General features: G+C 49.9%; 1 protein-coding gene across 3 annotated transcripts in view; it reads right to left on the bottom strand.

The window, feature by feature from the left end:
- Positions 1 to 15,612, bottom strand: part of FBN3 (fibrillin 3) — a 163,610-nt gene that overhangs the window by 73,742 nt on the left and 74,256 nt on the right. For all 3 annotated transcript variants that reach the window (XM_081177548.1, XM_081177550.1, XM_081177549.1), the window contains 11 exons: positions 13,635 to 13,832; positions 11,481 to 11,624; positions 10,728 to 10,847; positions 8,597 to 8,722; positions 7,339 to 7,461; positions 5,448 to 5,723; positions 4,020 to 4,073; positions 2,874 to 2,999; positions 1,856 to 1,981; positions 1,498 to 1,617; positions 477 to 614 (listed from right to left, as the gene is read on the bottom strand). In XM_081177548.1, coding sequence (XP_081033674.1) covers positions 477 to 614; positions 1,498 to 1,617; positions 1,856 to 1,981; positions 2,874 to 2,999; positions 4,020 to 4,073; positions 5,448 to 5,723; positions 7,339 to 7,461; positions 8,597 to 8,722; positions 10,728 to 10,847; positions 11,481 to 11,624; positions 13,635 to 13,832 — 1,551 coding nt within the window. The remainder of the gene's footprint in view (positions 1 to 476; positions 615 to 1,497; positions 1,618 to 1,855; positions 1,982 to 2,873; positions 3,000 to 4,019; positions 4,074 to 5,447; positions 5,724 to 7,338; positions 7,462 to 8,596; positions 8,723 to 10,727; positions 10,848 to 11,480; positions 11,625 to 13,634; positions 13,833 to 15,612) is intronic.

The raw sequence follows: 15,612 nt of genomic DNA, 5'->3' as shown, positions 1-15,612 counted from the left end.
AGATACACTGAAACAGAAGTTGCCAGATCCTTCTATATAGTGAGAAGGTGGGGAGGGGTATTACTCAGAAGGGTGGTGGGAATGGGAGATTGGCAGATAGCTGAGATGAGCCTGTTGACGACTCTTAACGACTGCAATAGGTCTTACAGGAAAAGGCAAGGGGTGAGAAGGTGAGAAATGGCTTAGTCATGTATAATGAGATAAGAATCCAGATCAACAGCAGTTCTGTCAATTTTGCCATTATTATCTGATGACTTTTTGTGCCTATACACACAAACTTGATACAGTGAGCTGGTTCAGCCAATTATATATTGTCCTTATCTTGGCTTATTAAATCAAGTATTTCACACAGTTTTGAGTAAACTCGGAGTAAACTGCAATTTGAGTAAACTTGGAGATCCAAAGGTGCTTGGGAGACCAACACCCCTTTGCATGCTGCAATTTGGCCAGTTCCAAAGCAGGGCGTTTGGATTTACCAATCTCGCAGCGTTCGCACGGACTGCCCCAGGCAGCGCCCAGGGTGGCGCAGCACTCAGACTTCAGCGTGGCACCATTGATGTTGACTTCGCAGCGGCCTTCCTGGATGTTCAGCCAGCAAGTCCCTTTCATACTGTCTAGCGGAGGAAAGCAGAACAGCTGAGTCAGATGGCGTTTGTTGTTGCTGTTGTTGCTATGATAGGTAGGTAGGTAGGTAGGTAGGTAGGTAGGTAGGTGATAGATAGATAGATAGATAGATGATAGATAGATGATAGATAGATAGATAGATAGATAGATAGATAGATAGAGATGATAGATAGAGAGAGATGATAGATAGATAGATAGATAGATAGATAGATAGATAGATAGATAGATGATAGATAGATAGATGATAGATAGATAGATAGATAGATGATAGATAGATAGATAGATATAGATATAGATAGATAGCTAGACATATGACAGATAGATAGACAGATTGCATTTTACGATTACATTTCAGTGTGAATTTCCTCAATATAATGCACTTTGCGCTCTATGTGGGGCTACCTTTGAAGGTGACCCGGAAACTGTTTTGTCGTGTTTTTAATAGTCTGTTGGGAAACCCAGCCAAATGAGCAGGGTATGTATAAATAAATAAATAAATAAATACATAAGTAAATAAAGAAATGTTGTAATAATAATAATAATAATTTGTATTTCACTATTATATTTATTCTTTGCATTTCGGTGTGAATTTCCCCATTATAATGCATTTTTTTTTTTTTTGCTATTCTTCCTCTTCCGATTTGCTTTTTGCTGTTATTATTTTTTTGCATTTCCCTGTGTATCCCTCCCACTTTAAGGAATTTAAGGACATATAAGGATAAAGGGATTTGAACAGAAGCAGAACAGAAACGTCATGGAAGTAAGTATAGGAAGTAGAAAGGCAAAGGGCGTATCACACCGAAACTGAATTGAATTTGTTAAAAGGTATGAAAATCAATTTTAAAATATTACGAAAAAAGAGAGGCTCTTTACCGACACAGATGGTCCCGCTGGAATCCAGTTTGCTTCCTGGGGAGCATTCGCAGGCAAAAGAGCCGGCATTATTCCTGCATATGCCGTTAATACACGGGTTGGAGGTGCACTCGTTGATATCTGGAAGGAGAGATAATTCAGTCGCCGCGGCTAGAACCTTGCTGAATTTATCCCGCACAGATCCTGAAATCAGCCTCTCCCTCCTGGGAAGCCACGGGACGTTCGACAACATCCCAACTTCTCAAAGGACAGGCAAAGGTGCCAGCTTGGCTGGCGCTAAAACCTTAATGAAAGAGCCAGTTTTACCGACAACAGAGATCCGCTCCCTTTCTTGCCGGCACCGGGCACAAACACTTACCCTCGCAGGTGTCCGTCTCAGTCCGGAAGACAAACCCCTTGGGGCAGCTGCAGCTGTAGCTCCCTGGGGTGTTGCGGCACAGGCCGTTGTCACACAGCAGTCGGTTGACGGCACACTCGTCCACATCTGGAGAGAAAGTCGCACGAGTGTGAGCTGCGCATGGAGGCCGGCCGGGTTACAGCACCCAGCGCCCAGGCCGGATTCATGTTTGATGGGGCCCTAAGCCATTGAAGGTAATGGGGCCCTTTCTATGTCCAGCTGTCCTTTCTCAACAACAAATTGCCACTGTTTTTTGTGTTGAATATATGCTATATGGTCATTTATGGACCTAACAGGTATCTCAAGCCATTTGCCGATGTTGCCATGCAGCAGGTCTATGCAGAATGTAGGCACGCTATATATAGGTAAAGGGTAAAGGGACCCCTGACCATTAGGTCCAGTCGCGACCGACTCTGGGGTTGCAGTGCTCATCTTGCTTTACTGGCCGAGGGAGCCGGTGTGCAGCTTCTGGGTCATGTGGCCAGCATGACTGAGCCGCTTCTGGCGAACCAGAGCAGTGCATGGAAACGCCGTTTACCTTCCCGCCAGAGTGGTACCTATTGATCTACTTGCACTTTGAGGTGCTTTCGAACTGCTAGGTGGACAGGAGCAGGGACCGAGCAACGGGAGCTCACCCCGTCGCGGGGATTCGAACCGCCGACCTTCTGATCAGCAAGTCCTAGGCTCTGTGGTTTAAGCCACAGCGCCACCTGTGTGCCTTTATATAGAAGGAACCCACCCTATATATATAGAAAGGAGCAAACCAGGGATGTTTTAGGGAGCAGGCAGGGCCCTGGACTTACATCCTAGGAGCCTACACAACACAAAACATTGTTGCTGTATGAACTAGCTCCACAGCGGTTCCGTTTCACAGCTCGAACTGCGCATGCCACAGGCTTCTCTGTGCATGTGTTTCGAGGTTACGTCGATCTCTAGACGGCCCCCTGAGAGCCCTCCACGACCCCGCGAAATCACTCACCCACACAGTTTTTGCCCGTGGGGTCTGACTCGTAGCCCAGGTTGCAGATGCAGCGATAACTTCCCCGTAGATTCTCGCACATCCCATTGGGGCAGATGTCCGGGTTCAAAGCGCACTCGTTGATATCTGGACACAAGAGGGGGGATTTGGGAATTAATAATTCTATGTGGGGCTGCCTTTGAAGATGACCTGGAAACTGCAACTAATCCAGAATACAGCAGCTAGACTGGTGACTGGGAGCGGCCGCCAAGACCATATAACACCGGTCCTGAAAGATCTTCATTGGCTCACAGGACGTTTCCGAGCACAATTCAAAGTGTTGAGCTTTAAAGCCCTAAACGGCCTCAGTCCTGTATACCTGAAGGAGCGTCTCCACCCCAATTGTTCTGCCCGGACACTGAGATCCAGCGCCGAGGGCCTTCTGGCGGTTCCCTCATTGCGAGAAGTGAGGTTACAGGGAACCAGACAGAGGGCCTTCTCGGTAGTGGCACCCGCCCTGTGGAACGCCCTCCCTTCAGATGTGGAAATAAGTAGCTATCCTATCTTTAAAAGACATCTGAAGGCAGTCCTGTTTAGGGAAGTTTTTAACATTTAACACTGTATTGTTTTTAATACTTGATTGGGAGCCGCCCAGAGTGGCTGGGGAGACTCAGCCAGATGGGCGGGGTATAAATAATAAATTATTATTATTATATTATTATTATAATATAGCGGACGCTTGGGTTGCGAACGTGATCCGTGCTGGAAGCACGTTTGCAACCTTCAGCGCTGCATCTGCGCATGCGTAAGTTAAGATTTGACGCTTCTGCGCATGCACAAAGTGTGATTTAGTGCTTCTGTGCATGCGCTGAAACCCAGAAGTAACCCGTTCCTGTACTTCTGGGTTCGGCACAGTGCGCAACCTGAAATCGCGCAACCCGAAGCGTCTGTATGACTGTAAGACCATATTTATGCGAATCAGAGCGAAAATGATCAATTACAGGCGGTCCAGTGCTTTCGTTCGCGGACTGAGTTGGGACCACGGATTTTAAGACTGCGTCCCAATGAAACACCATCAGGACTGAGTTTCTGCAGAGGCCCCAGCCTTGCAGAACCCCCCACAAGCTGCTGAAGGGTGGGGTGGGGGTCACTTTCCTCGAAACTTACCTCTTCCGTCAGCTGTGATGCCGATCCCACTGCTGCAGAGAGCTTGGAATTCAGCTGCAAAAAACAACAACCACAAGTCTTTGTCAACTCAGCGATTCTAAGGCTTTCTAGATTCATGTGCTGAAAGAGTCGCTGTATTCAGTGGCGTAGTGTGGGTTGTCGGCACCCGGGGCAAGGCAAGTAATTTGCACCCCCTAACCCGTGGATTTGCGCCCCCTAACCCTAACCCCCAGATGTTGCGCCCGGTGCGGCCGGCCCCCCCTGCACCCCCCACGCTACGCCACTGGCTGTATTCCATGGACACTGAGAATGCTCAGACCTTATTGTCCTTACTGGCCTTGTGGGACGCGGGTGGTGCTGTGGTCTGTGGCGCTGGAATGTGGTAAGACATTCCAGTTAGAAATGAGCCAGCGCGGTGTAGTGGTTAAGAGCGATGGACTCGTAATCTGGTGAACCGGGTTTGATTCCCCGCTCCTCCACATGCAGCTGCTGGGTGACCTTGGGCTAGTCTGAAGTCTCCCAGCCCCTCTCACCTCACAGAGTGTTTGTTGTGGGGGAGGAAGGGAAAGGAGATTGTTAGCCGCTTTGAGACTCCTTAAAGGTAAAGGAACCCCTAACCATTAGGTCCAGTCGTGACCCACTCTGGGGTTGCGGCGCTCATCTCGCTTTATCGGCCATGGGAGCCGACCTACAGCTTCCAGGTCATGTGGCCAGCATGACTAAGCCGCTTATGGTGAACCAGAGCAGGGCACGGAAATGCCATTTACCTTCCCGCCAGAGCGGTACCTATTTATCTACTTGCACTTTGACGTGCTTAAACCGAAACCATTCTTAAACCGAGGTATGCTTTTCCTCATGAGGCCTCCTGCCACCAGTGCCCTTTCACCGTTCGGACTCTGTTCTTAAAGGTAAAGGTAAAGGGACCCCTGACCATTAGGTCCAGTCGTAGACCACTCTGGGGTTTTGGCGCTCATCTCCCTATTGGCCGAGGGAGCCGGTGTACAGCTTCCGGCGTACAGCTTCCGAGTCATGTGGCCAGCATGATTAAGCCGCTTCTGGCGAACCAGAGCAGCGCACGGAAACACCATTTATCTTCCCGCTGGAGTGGTACCTATTTATCTACTTGCACTGGTGTGCTTTCGAACTGCTGGGTTGACAGGAGCAGGGACCGAGCAACGGGAGCTCACCCCATCGCGGGGATTCGAACCGCCAACCTTCTGATCAGCAAGCCCTAGGCTCTGTGGTTTAACCCACAGCGCCACCCACGTCCCATCTTGAGACACCTTAGGGTAGTGATAAAGCGGAATATAGAATCCAAACTCTTCTTCTTCCTTTCGTTGGACTTCTTATCTACTGCCATGGGGGCAAGGAGGAACCGGATTCCCAGAATCCTTATAGGCACGTACAAATTGCTTTTCTCCAACTCACCTGAGTTCTTGGCCGGGCAAGGCTGGCAAGGCTCCCCGAACCCGTGGTCCGGGTTGGCACAGCAGCACTCGGACTTGGTGACGGCACCGGGGAAAGGCCTGGCGCAGGTGCCCTTCTTGATGCCGCCGTAGCAGGTGCTGCGGACATGGGTGTCGACGCAGACCCGCCCATCCACGCCGATGGCCAGGCCCCCCAGGCACTCGCAGCGGAAGGAGCCCTCCGTGTTGATGCACCAGCCGTTCATGCAGATTCCAGGGGTCTCACACTCGTCGATGTCTGCCAGGGAAAGATAAAGGGACCCCTGACCATTATGTCCAGTCGTGGCCGACTCTGGGGTTGCGGCGCTCATCTCGCTTTATTGGCCGAAGGAGCCGGCATACAGCTTCCGGGTCATGTGGCCAGCATGACTAAGCCGCTTCTGGCGAACCAGAGCAGCGCACGGAAACACCGTTTACCTTCCCGCCAGAGTGGTGCCTATTTATCTACTTGCACTTTGACGTGCTTTCAAACTGCTAGGTGGGCAGGAGCAGGGACCGAGCAACGGGAGCTCACCCCTTCAAGGCATTTGAACCGCCGACCTTCTGATCAGCAAGTCCTAGGCTCTATGGTTTAACCCACAGCGCCACCCGCATCCCAGGGCGGGGTAGAAATAGTAAATTATTTTTATTATTAGCTGCCATGTGCCATTTTTGGCAGGCAAATCCTGGCTATGTCTGGGAAATCCTGGACGTTTGTCAGCCCTAGTCCAGGCTAAAGCTCCTCTGGTGACTAATAACTTTAATGTTGATATATACCGTATTTTTCGCTCTATAAGATGCACTTTTCCCCCCTCCCAAAATTAAGGGGAAATGTGTGTGCGTCTTATGGAGCGAATGCCGGCTCCTTGGCTTCAGTGATAGCAACGTGAAGCCTCCAAAGCGCAGAGGGAGCGCTCCCTCCGTGCTTCGGAGGCTTCACGCTGCTTTCGCTGACGCCTGGAGAGCGAGAGGGGTCAGTGCGCACCGATCCCTCCTGCTTTCCAGGCTTAGCTTCGCTGGAGAAGTGCTGCACAGTTTTCCCTCTCTGCGCAGCGCCCCTTCAGCAAAGCAGGAGGAGAAATGGAAGGGGCTCCGTTTCTCCTGCCGCTTCGCTGAAGGGGCGCTGAGCAGAGAGGGGGAGAATTATTTTTTCCTTGTTCTCCCCCTTAACACAAGGTGCGTCCTATGGTCAGGTGCATCCTATAGAGCGAAAAATACGGTATACTATGCCGCACTGTGTATTGTGGGTCTACGGACCGCAATAAAGCCGTGTGCAGATTTAACAAACCGAAAAACCATCGGGAGAACACCTGACCGGGGTTGTTGCAAGCGGAGGGCAAAGACTTTGCTCATGTTTTTGGAAATGCAAACTTCCCCCGCTCGCTGGCAGATGAAGCTGATTGATTGTATGGGACTTGCAGAAATGACTGGCAGAATCCGGGACCAGGTAGAAGAGTCGGCAGAAGAAGACTGGAGAAAATTTAAGGACTATTTACAAAAATATTGTAAAATTAAGGAATGTTGAATGATGCTGGGTTGACATTAAGTGGTTTCAAGCTGTAACTATGATAAAACGACTCTCTTTCTGTAAGCAAGAATTTAAAGCTACGATAATTTAAGATGTTGAGATAAGGATTTGCTGTACAAACAACTTAAACTGGGTATACAAGAAGGGGAGGTATGAGGAGGTCGGGGAAATAAGTTACAAGAAAATAAGTTGTGAAATTTAAGTGTTTTTAATATTTTTATGTTTGTTTTTTTCTTTTGTTTGTAAAAAATTAGAAACTCTAATAAATATCTTTTTTTAAAACAAACAAACAAACAAACTTCCCCCGCTCGCAATCCCTGGTAAAGTTTTTCCGCAGTCTACCCACCGACACAATATCGCCCATTGGGAGCCAGGATGAAACCCAGCTTGCAGATACACTTGAAGCTCCCGTCTTCGTTGATGCACATCCCATTGAGGCACATGTTGGTGGTGGCGCATTCGTCGTGATCTGCGGGAGGAAGGGAGGGAGCAATTTACCATGGGGATTTCTCCCCCTACCCGCCACGGCCTCCCCTGGCATCACTGGCTCGGGGAAGCCCCTTCCCAAGGTGGGGGGACCAGAGGATTTGCGGAAACTGGAGCAGGGAACCATTTTCCCCCTTTCTTTCTCCAGCTGAGAAAAATCTCCCGGGAGCTTATCTGGGGAAGGGCCATAGCTCAGCGGTGGAGCGTCTGCCCCACGAGTTGGGAGATGCTCCCCCCTGAATCTCTGGAGGGCAGCTGCCAGTCAGTGTAGACTGAGATAGATGGACCAATGGCCTGACAGTCAACAGTAGCTGTCTAGGTTCCTTTGTAGCACAGGCAGATGAAAATAGTGATGGGAAAGGCGAGAGCCAAAAGGGGGCTCTCTTTCTCCCCCACTTGCCCTTCCTTCCTTCCTTCCTTCCTTCCTTCCTTCCTTCCTTCCTTCCTTCCTTCCTTCCTTCCTTCCTTCTTTATTTTCCCCTTCCTTCTTTCCTCCCTCCCTCCCTTCTTCTTTCTGTATTTCCCCTCCCTCCCTCCCTCCCTCCCTCCCTTCCTTCCTTCCTTCCTTCCTTCCTTCCTTCCTTCCTTCCTTCCTTCCTTCCTCCCTCCCTTCCTTCCTCTTTCTTTCTCCCTCCCTCCCTCCCTCCCTTCCTTCTTCATTTTCCCCTTCCTTCTTTCCTTCCTTCCTTCCTTCCTTCCTTCCTTCCTTCCTCTTTCTGTATTTCCCCCTTCCTTCCTTCCTTCCTTCCTTCCTTCCTTCCTTCCTTCCTTCCTTCCTTCCCTCCCTCCCTCCCTCCCTCCCTCCCTCCCTCCTTCCTTCTCTCTTTCTTTCTCTCCTTCCTTCCTTCCTTCCTTCCTTCCTTCCTTCCTTCCTTTTCCCTTCTCCCCCTCACCTTTTCCTCCCCCGCTAGGTCTTCCCAGAGGCTTCAACTGATTGCTCCCCCGCCCCTACAGACCCATCCATTTTGGCTCTCTACTCCATCTTGTTCTTCCCTCACCCTTCCTCCTCCTCCTCCTCCTCCTCTCTGGGCTCCCTTTGCCCTGACGGAACCAGACAGAGGGCCTTGCATGCCCCACCCCTCACCCCCACCCCATGACAAAAAGGGCCTAATCCTTACCAGCACAGTTCTTCCCGTCTGGAGTGATTTCAAAGCCGGCGTTGCAGATGCACTGGAAGCTGCCGTCGGTATTGACACAACGCCCGTTCCGGCACATCAGTCCGTTCATGATGCACTCGTCGATGTCTAGCGGGGAACCAAAAAGGCGTTAAGTCAGAACTGTCCGATTGCATTTCTTAGTACAGAAAGTATTGATCTGATGTGTAGGGATCTCTCCTGTTCTGATTAATTCAAGAGGGTTCTGGAAGGTTTCTTTCTACGTGAAAGAAACAGGCCAGAGGTTTCTGTTGTTTGGGTTATTCCTTCCGGGAAGTTGCGTACAGCTGGTTTAAACGGGTTCTCCTATCTGTCTGTCAAGGACATACTGACTATAATAGGCCAGAAGGAATCTGGGTCTTACTTTCTCTTCTCCTCACTTTGTTCTGGTGTGGTGTTCTATACAGTGGTACCTCGGGTTAAGTACTTAATTCGTTCCGGAGGTCCGTTCTTAACCTGAAACTGTTCTTAGCCTGAAGCACCACTTTAGCTAATGGGGCCTCCTGCTGCTGCCACGCTGCCGGAGCACGATTTCTGTTCTCATCCTGAAGCAAAGTTCTTAACCCGAGGTACTATTTCTGGGTTAGCGGAGTCTGTAACCTGAAGCGTATGTAAGCTGAGGTACCACTTTATCCCATAATGTTAAAGTTGTAAGTGCTGCAACTGAAGAAGGGTGCATTCACACCAAAGCTCATACCAATAACTAACTTAGTTGGTCCCTAAGGTGCTACTGGAAGGAATTTTTTAATTTAATTTAATTTATTTTGTTTCGACTACGGCAGACCAACACAGCTACCTGCCTGTAACTGGATTTTTATGGACTGCGCCAATCCATAAAGTACTGGATTTGTGACCATTATGCTCATTTGGGGGGGGGGGCGTGTCTTCAGCTACAGGGCAGGCAATTTCAAAAGTCTATATAAGGGCTTGCACACCATTGTTCAGGGTTCTCCTCTCTCCTGCGTGCGATGAGTGGGGGACCCTGTTGCAACAGCTCCTTGAATAAAGATCAGGCTTACTAGCTGCTTTGCTTCTCAATATTCTCTGGTGGGCCTGCTGATTTATTGTCCAAGGTTGTTCCGAAGGATCAACCCTGTACCTATGTATAGAAACTGGGCTTGTACTGAGATTGTACATGACACACTGCCCAGTGGTATTCACAGAAAGGGGGAGGATGTTGGTTTCTGTGTGTTGCCACTGTGCAGTGCTTTTGAGTCGCAAAACTCTGTTTACATTCCAGAGATTCCAGGCTGTTGGAAGTCTCACAGAAGATAGGAGACGGATGTGATGTTACTTTGTTGTTCGGTTGCTCTCTGCTCTCACAGAGAGAGCATGTATGTTTCTTTTCTGTCTGCGTAGTTAGGAATAAAACGCTCTTTAGCCATGTAGCTCAAACTTCTCGTCTCTTCCCTGTGCTGGATGTTGGGATACTGCCAGGGAGATAAAGTCCATCATGGCCCCCAAGCCAGCTGCCGGACGATCCATCGACCTCCCGTAGTCACGCAGTATGAGCTATTAGCGACACGAGTTTCCTGGAAATACCTTGCCACATTCCAGGGCTCATGCACACTCTTATCAGCAGATAATGCACAGCAAAAGTCACACCCAGGAGAGCATTATTTACAAGCTTTTATTCAGCGTTGATCAGAACAAAGAAAGACATGACTGTTCTGCGTCAATGTCTTCGACAGAGAGAGAAACGAAAGCAATAGCAAACATAAACATCCTGTGAACAGGAAATACGCAGGCTGTGACACAAACATCCTGCTCCCTTTTAAGGTGGAACGGAAATATCCTAACACTGGATACTCTGCGGAATGGGGAATGTGCTTGGAGTCTTATCAAAGGCTCAGGTCGTTAATCATGTCGGAGGCGACTCAACCGGAGGAGTCGCTCGGTCGAACGCAATTCTGAAAGGCCTCTCTTAATTTCTCCTACCGATAGAAAACCTACTTAAGGACTCTATACAGGCTCTTGGCTACCCATAAGGGATAAAGGAGCCGTTTTTCTTATTATAACAATAACCACCAATCCGAAAGGGGGATTTTTTTGCACCGGTTCCCCAAGATGGCACTCAGCTTCTCCCCGAACTTACCAATGCAAGCTTGCTTGGTAGGGGTGCTCTGAAATCCCTCGTGGCACTTGCAGTGGTACGAGCCGGGCGTGTTCACACAATCGCCGTGGAGGCAGGGGCTACTCAAACACTCGTCCATGTCTTGGCAAGGAAAGGTGGAGAGAGATACCAAGGAAAGATAAAAGACCTTTCATGTATGCAACAATCATAGCTGTCAACTTACAGATTTGAAAATAAGGGACCAGCAGCCTCGAAAATAAGGGATCAGCAGCCAAAATAAGGGATTTTAGTGAACCAGCAGCCAAACGAAGCCTCAAGCGGTGGTTCCCACAGCGCAGCAACCCGGCAAAGGGGATGCAGCAAGGAAAACCACCGTCACCTCTCCGCTGGGAAGCGCTGAGCAAAGGCGAGTCCCCAGGCAATGCGGCCGATTTGATTGGCACAAGGCATGCAAGCTCCACCCCCCAGTCGTTCTTAGACTCCTTATTGGGTGAGCGACGCAGCCAAGCAACACAGCTGGAGCCTCCCTCCTCCCTGGCCGGCAGGGAGGGAGGGAGAGGAGCTGCTTCCTGTGAAACCCAGGAAATTTAAGGGACATCATCAATAAGGGACAGCAGCGGGACACAGTGCTGGGATAAGGGACTTCCCTGCCAAATAAGGGATGGTTGACAGCTATGGCAACAGCTGCGGCAAGAATTCTCTTAGCATGAGCTTTGCTCCGTCAGCCAAGGCTGCGCATGCATGCAGCTGTGGTCCCGGGACCCCCCAACTCACCAATGCATTCTCCCCGCATGTCCTGCTTGTAGCCCATGTTGCATTCGCAGCGGTAGCTGGATGGGGTGGGAATGCAGCGCCCGTTCAAGCAGAGGTTGGTGAAATGCTTGCAGATGTCGATGGTCTGGTTGAGGGTGGCTGTTCCTGCAAAAACACCAGGGGTGGTTACTGCTGCTGCTGTGAGTGGGGAAGAGTTGGGGGGGACACCTGAGGGTCATTTAATCTGACCCCCTCCAACGCAGGGATCTTTTGCTCAACAGCTGTCCATGGAGGCGCAGGTCCATTCTTGGACTGCTGCAATGCGCTCTACATGGGGCTACCTTTGAAGGTGATCTGGAAACTACAACTAATCCAGAATGCGGCAGCTAGACTGGTGACTGGGAGCGGCCGCCGAGACCACATAACACAGGTCCTGAAAGAACTACACTGGCTCCCAGTACGTTTCCCAGCACAATTCAAAGTGTTGGTACTGAACTTTAAAGCCCTAAGCGGCCTCGGACCAGTAGACCTGAAGGAGCGTCTCCACCTCCATCGTTCAGCCCAGACACTGAGGTCCAGCTCCGAGGGCCTTCTGGCGGTTCCCTCCCTGCGAGAAGTGAGGTTACAGAGAACCAGGCAGAGGGCCTTCTCAGTGGTGGCGCCCACCCTATGGAACGCCCTCCCACCAGATGTCAAAGAGAACAACAACTACCAGACTTTTAGAAGACATCTGAAGGCAGCCTTGATTAGGGAAGCTTTAAATGTTTAATAGGTTATTGTATTTTAATATTCTGTTGGGAGCTGCCCAGAGTGGCTGGGGAAACCCAGCCAGATGAGCGGGGTATAAATAATAAACTATTACTATTACTATAACAGAACAGTAGGCGTTCAACTCTTACTTTAGCAGACGGCAGCTCATTTAAACAGTGCTGCCTTGGTTCTCAAATGCCTTGGTACTCAAACAACTTGGAACCCAAACACTGCAAACCCGGAAGTGGGTGTGGCAGTTTGCGAACTTTTTCGGAAGTTGAACGTGCTCCGCTTTGAGTGTTACACTCCTGATTCGAGTGTTACGCTTCCAATTTGAGTGCCACACTTCCGCTGAGGTCTGTTTTTGCCATTTATTGTTTTTGTTTTAGTGGCTCTTTTTTGTTTTGTTTTTGTGACTGTGGGGAACCCAGTTCAGCTGCTGATTTATTGATTGTGTGGCTGCTTTACATTGTTTATTGCTTTCATTTTCAATGGTCTCATTTAGATAGTAAAATTCATGTTAAATTGCTGTCTTAGGGGTTGTTTTTAAAAGTCTGGAACGGATTAATCCATTTTGCATTACAGCGGTACCTCGGTTTACGAACTAAATCCGTTCTGGAAGTCCGTTCTTAAACCGAAACCATTCTTAAACCAAGGTATGCTTCCCCTCATGAGGCCTCCTGCCACCAGTGCCCTTTCACCGTTCGGATTCTGTTCTTAAAGGTAAAGGGACCCCTGACCATTAGGTCCAGTCGTGGCCGACTCTGGGGTTGCGGCGCTCATCTCCCTATTGGCCAAGGGAGCCGGCGTACAGCTTCCGGGTCATGTGGCCAGCAGGACTAAGCCGTTTCTGGCGAACCAGAGCAGCGCACGGAAACGCCGTTTACCTTCCCGCCGGAGTGGTACCTATTTATCTACTTGCACTTTGACGTGCTTTCGAACTGCTAGGTTGGCAGGAGCTGGGACCGAGCAACGGGAGCTCACCCTGTCGCATGGATTCGAACCGCAACCTTCTGACCGGCAAGTCCTAGGCTCTGTGGTTTAACCCACAGCGCCACCTGTGTCCCTCTGTTCTATTCTGTTCTTAGACCAAGGTAAAGTTCGCAAACTGGGACACTACTTCCGGTTTTGCAGCGTTCGTAAACTGAATCGTTCTTAGACCGGACAGTTCTTAAACCGATGCACCACTGTACTTTCTATGGGAAAGCGCGCCTTGGTTTTGGAATGCTTTGGTTTCAGAACAGACTTTCAGAACGGATTATGTTTGAGAACCGAGGTACCACTGTACTGCTTTGCCTGGTGGAAAATCCCAGGTTAAATCTCCAGCATCTCTTGGGCTCAGAGTCCTGACTCGGCATAAAGCAGCCCTTTCCAACTGAACCATGAGGTCTAGAAACTTGTGTGTTGTGCGTTTTTCTCACTTACCGATGCTTGAACTTCCGGGCCCCATTCCAGGCAGTCCGGGGATCCCACCTTGACCGTTTGCGCCATTTGGACCAAAGGCACCGGGACCACTAATTCCTGGTCCAACGCCGTTGGGGCCGAAGCCAGGAACCCCAGGAAATGTTCCAGGGAAGCCCGGAACCACTGGGAGGCCTTCGATGCACAGCCGGCGATATTCATCTGGGGAGGGCAAAGCAGAGAAGCAAACCGTCATTTCCCGCTTAAGGTGGAAGGATAATAATAATAATAATAAATTTTATTTATATCCCGCCCTCCCCAGCCGAAGTCGGGCTCAGGGTGGCTAACAACAATAAAATAATGCAACATTCCAAAATCATTTCATTAAAATTAATTCAACTCAAATTGATGGCAACCATTAAGCAAAAATTCTGTGCAGATTGCCAAAGGAGGGAGTCAGGCTGTGCCCTGGCCAAAGGCCTGGTGGAACAGCTCTGTCTTGCAGGCCCTACGGAAAGATGTCAAGTCCCGCAGGGCCCTAGTCTCTTGGGACAGAGCGTTCCACCAGATTGGGGCCACAGCCGAAAAAGCCCTGGCTCTGGTTGAAGCCAGCCTAACCTCTCTGTGGCCTGGGACCTCCAAGATGTTTTTGTTTGAAGACTGTAAGTTCCTCTGTGGCACATACCAGGAGAGGCGGTCCCGTAGGATAAAGGAGCTTCGTAAAGAAGTGTGGCAGCAACTACAGTCGTACCTCAGAAGTCGAACGGAATCCCTTCTGGAAGTCCGTTCGACTTCCAAAATGTTTGAGAACCAAAGTGCAGCTTCCGATTGGTCGCAGGAAGCTCCTGCAGCCAATCAGAAGCCCCGTCGGACATTCGGGTTCCAAAAGAACACCCGAAAACCGGAACAGTCACTTCCGGGTTCCGATCGCTCGGAAGCCAAAACCTTCGAGAACTAAGCTGTTTGAAAACCAGGGTACGACTGTAATTGGTGACGCCAACAGCTAAAACCAGAGCAGCCAAATGATTATTGTTTGTGGAAGAACAGAAGCCTTTTTTCGGATTCCTTAAAGGAATACTATAGCACGGCGAATTCGCGTGCAGGATTTGAACCTCGAGCGACAGACGGAACGAGAGCTTGTTGCATTATTGGTGTGGCATAAGAGAGAGAAGAGAGGGTGCAGCAAAGGGGGAGAAATTAAAAATGGAAAACTGGCAGAATTTGGGAAAAAAGTGAGGCGAATATTCAGAGCATATATGGTATTTTTCACTCTATAAGACGCACCAGACCATAAGACGCACCTAGTTTTTGGAGGAGGAAAACAAGGGGAAAAAAATATTCTGAATCGCAGAAGCCGGAACAGCAAGAGGGATCTGGATTCTGGGATAGGCTCTTGTTGTCCTGGCTTATGGGATAGCTGCGCGCAGCTTCTTCTGGGCAGGGGGATGAAGTCTCCCCCTGCCTGGAAGAGGCTTCATGTGGGTAAGGCAGAAGGCTCCCCTAAGAGCCGCGCTCCCTTTAAAGAGCACGCGGAGCGTGTGTGTGTGGAAAAGCGCCCAAGAGCCGCATGCACGCTCCATGCGGCTCTTTAAAGGGAGCGCTGAGCAGAGCCTCCCGCCTGCGTTTGCTCCATAAGACGCACACACATTTCCCCTTACTTTTTAGGAGAGGAAAAGTGCGTCATGTTGTTGTTGTTTAGTCATTTAGTCATGTCCGCCTCTTCGTGACCCCCTGGACCAGAGCACGCCAGGCACTTCTGTCTTCCACTGCCTCCCGCAGTTTGGTCAAACTCATGCTGGTAGCTTCAAGAACACTGTCCCACCATCTCGTCCTCTGTCGTCCCCTTCTCCTTGTGCCCTCCATCTTTCCCAACATCAGGGTCTTTTCCAGGGGGTCTTCTCTTCTCATGAGGTGGCCAAAGTCTTAGAGCCTCAGCTTCAGGATCTGTCCTTCCAGTGAGCACTCAGGGCTGATTTCCTTCAGAATGGAGAGGTTTGATCTT

This window comes from Podarcis bocagei (assembly GCF_964188305.1).
Source record: "Podarcis bocagei genome assembly, chromosome: 18".
Taxonomy (NCBI): domain Eukaryota; kingdom Metazoa; phylum Chordata; class Lepidosauria; order Squamata; family Lacertidae; genus Podarcis; species Podarcis bocagei.
This window is presented reverse-complemented; position numbering and strand designations above follow the sequence as displayed.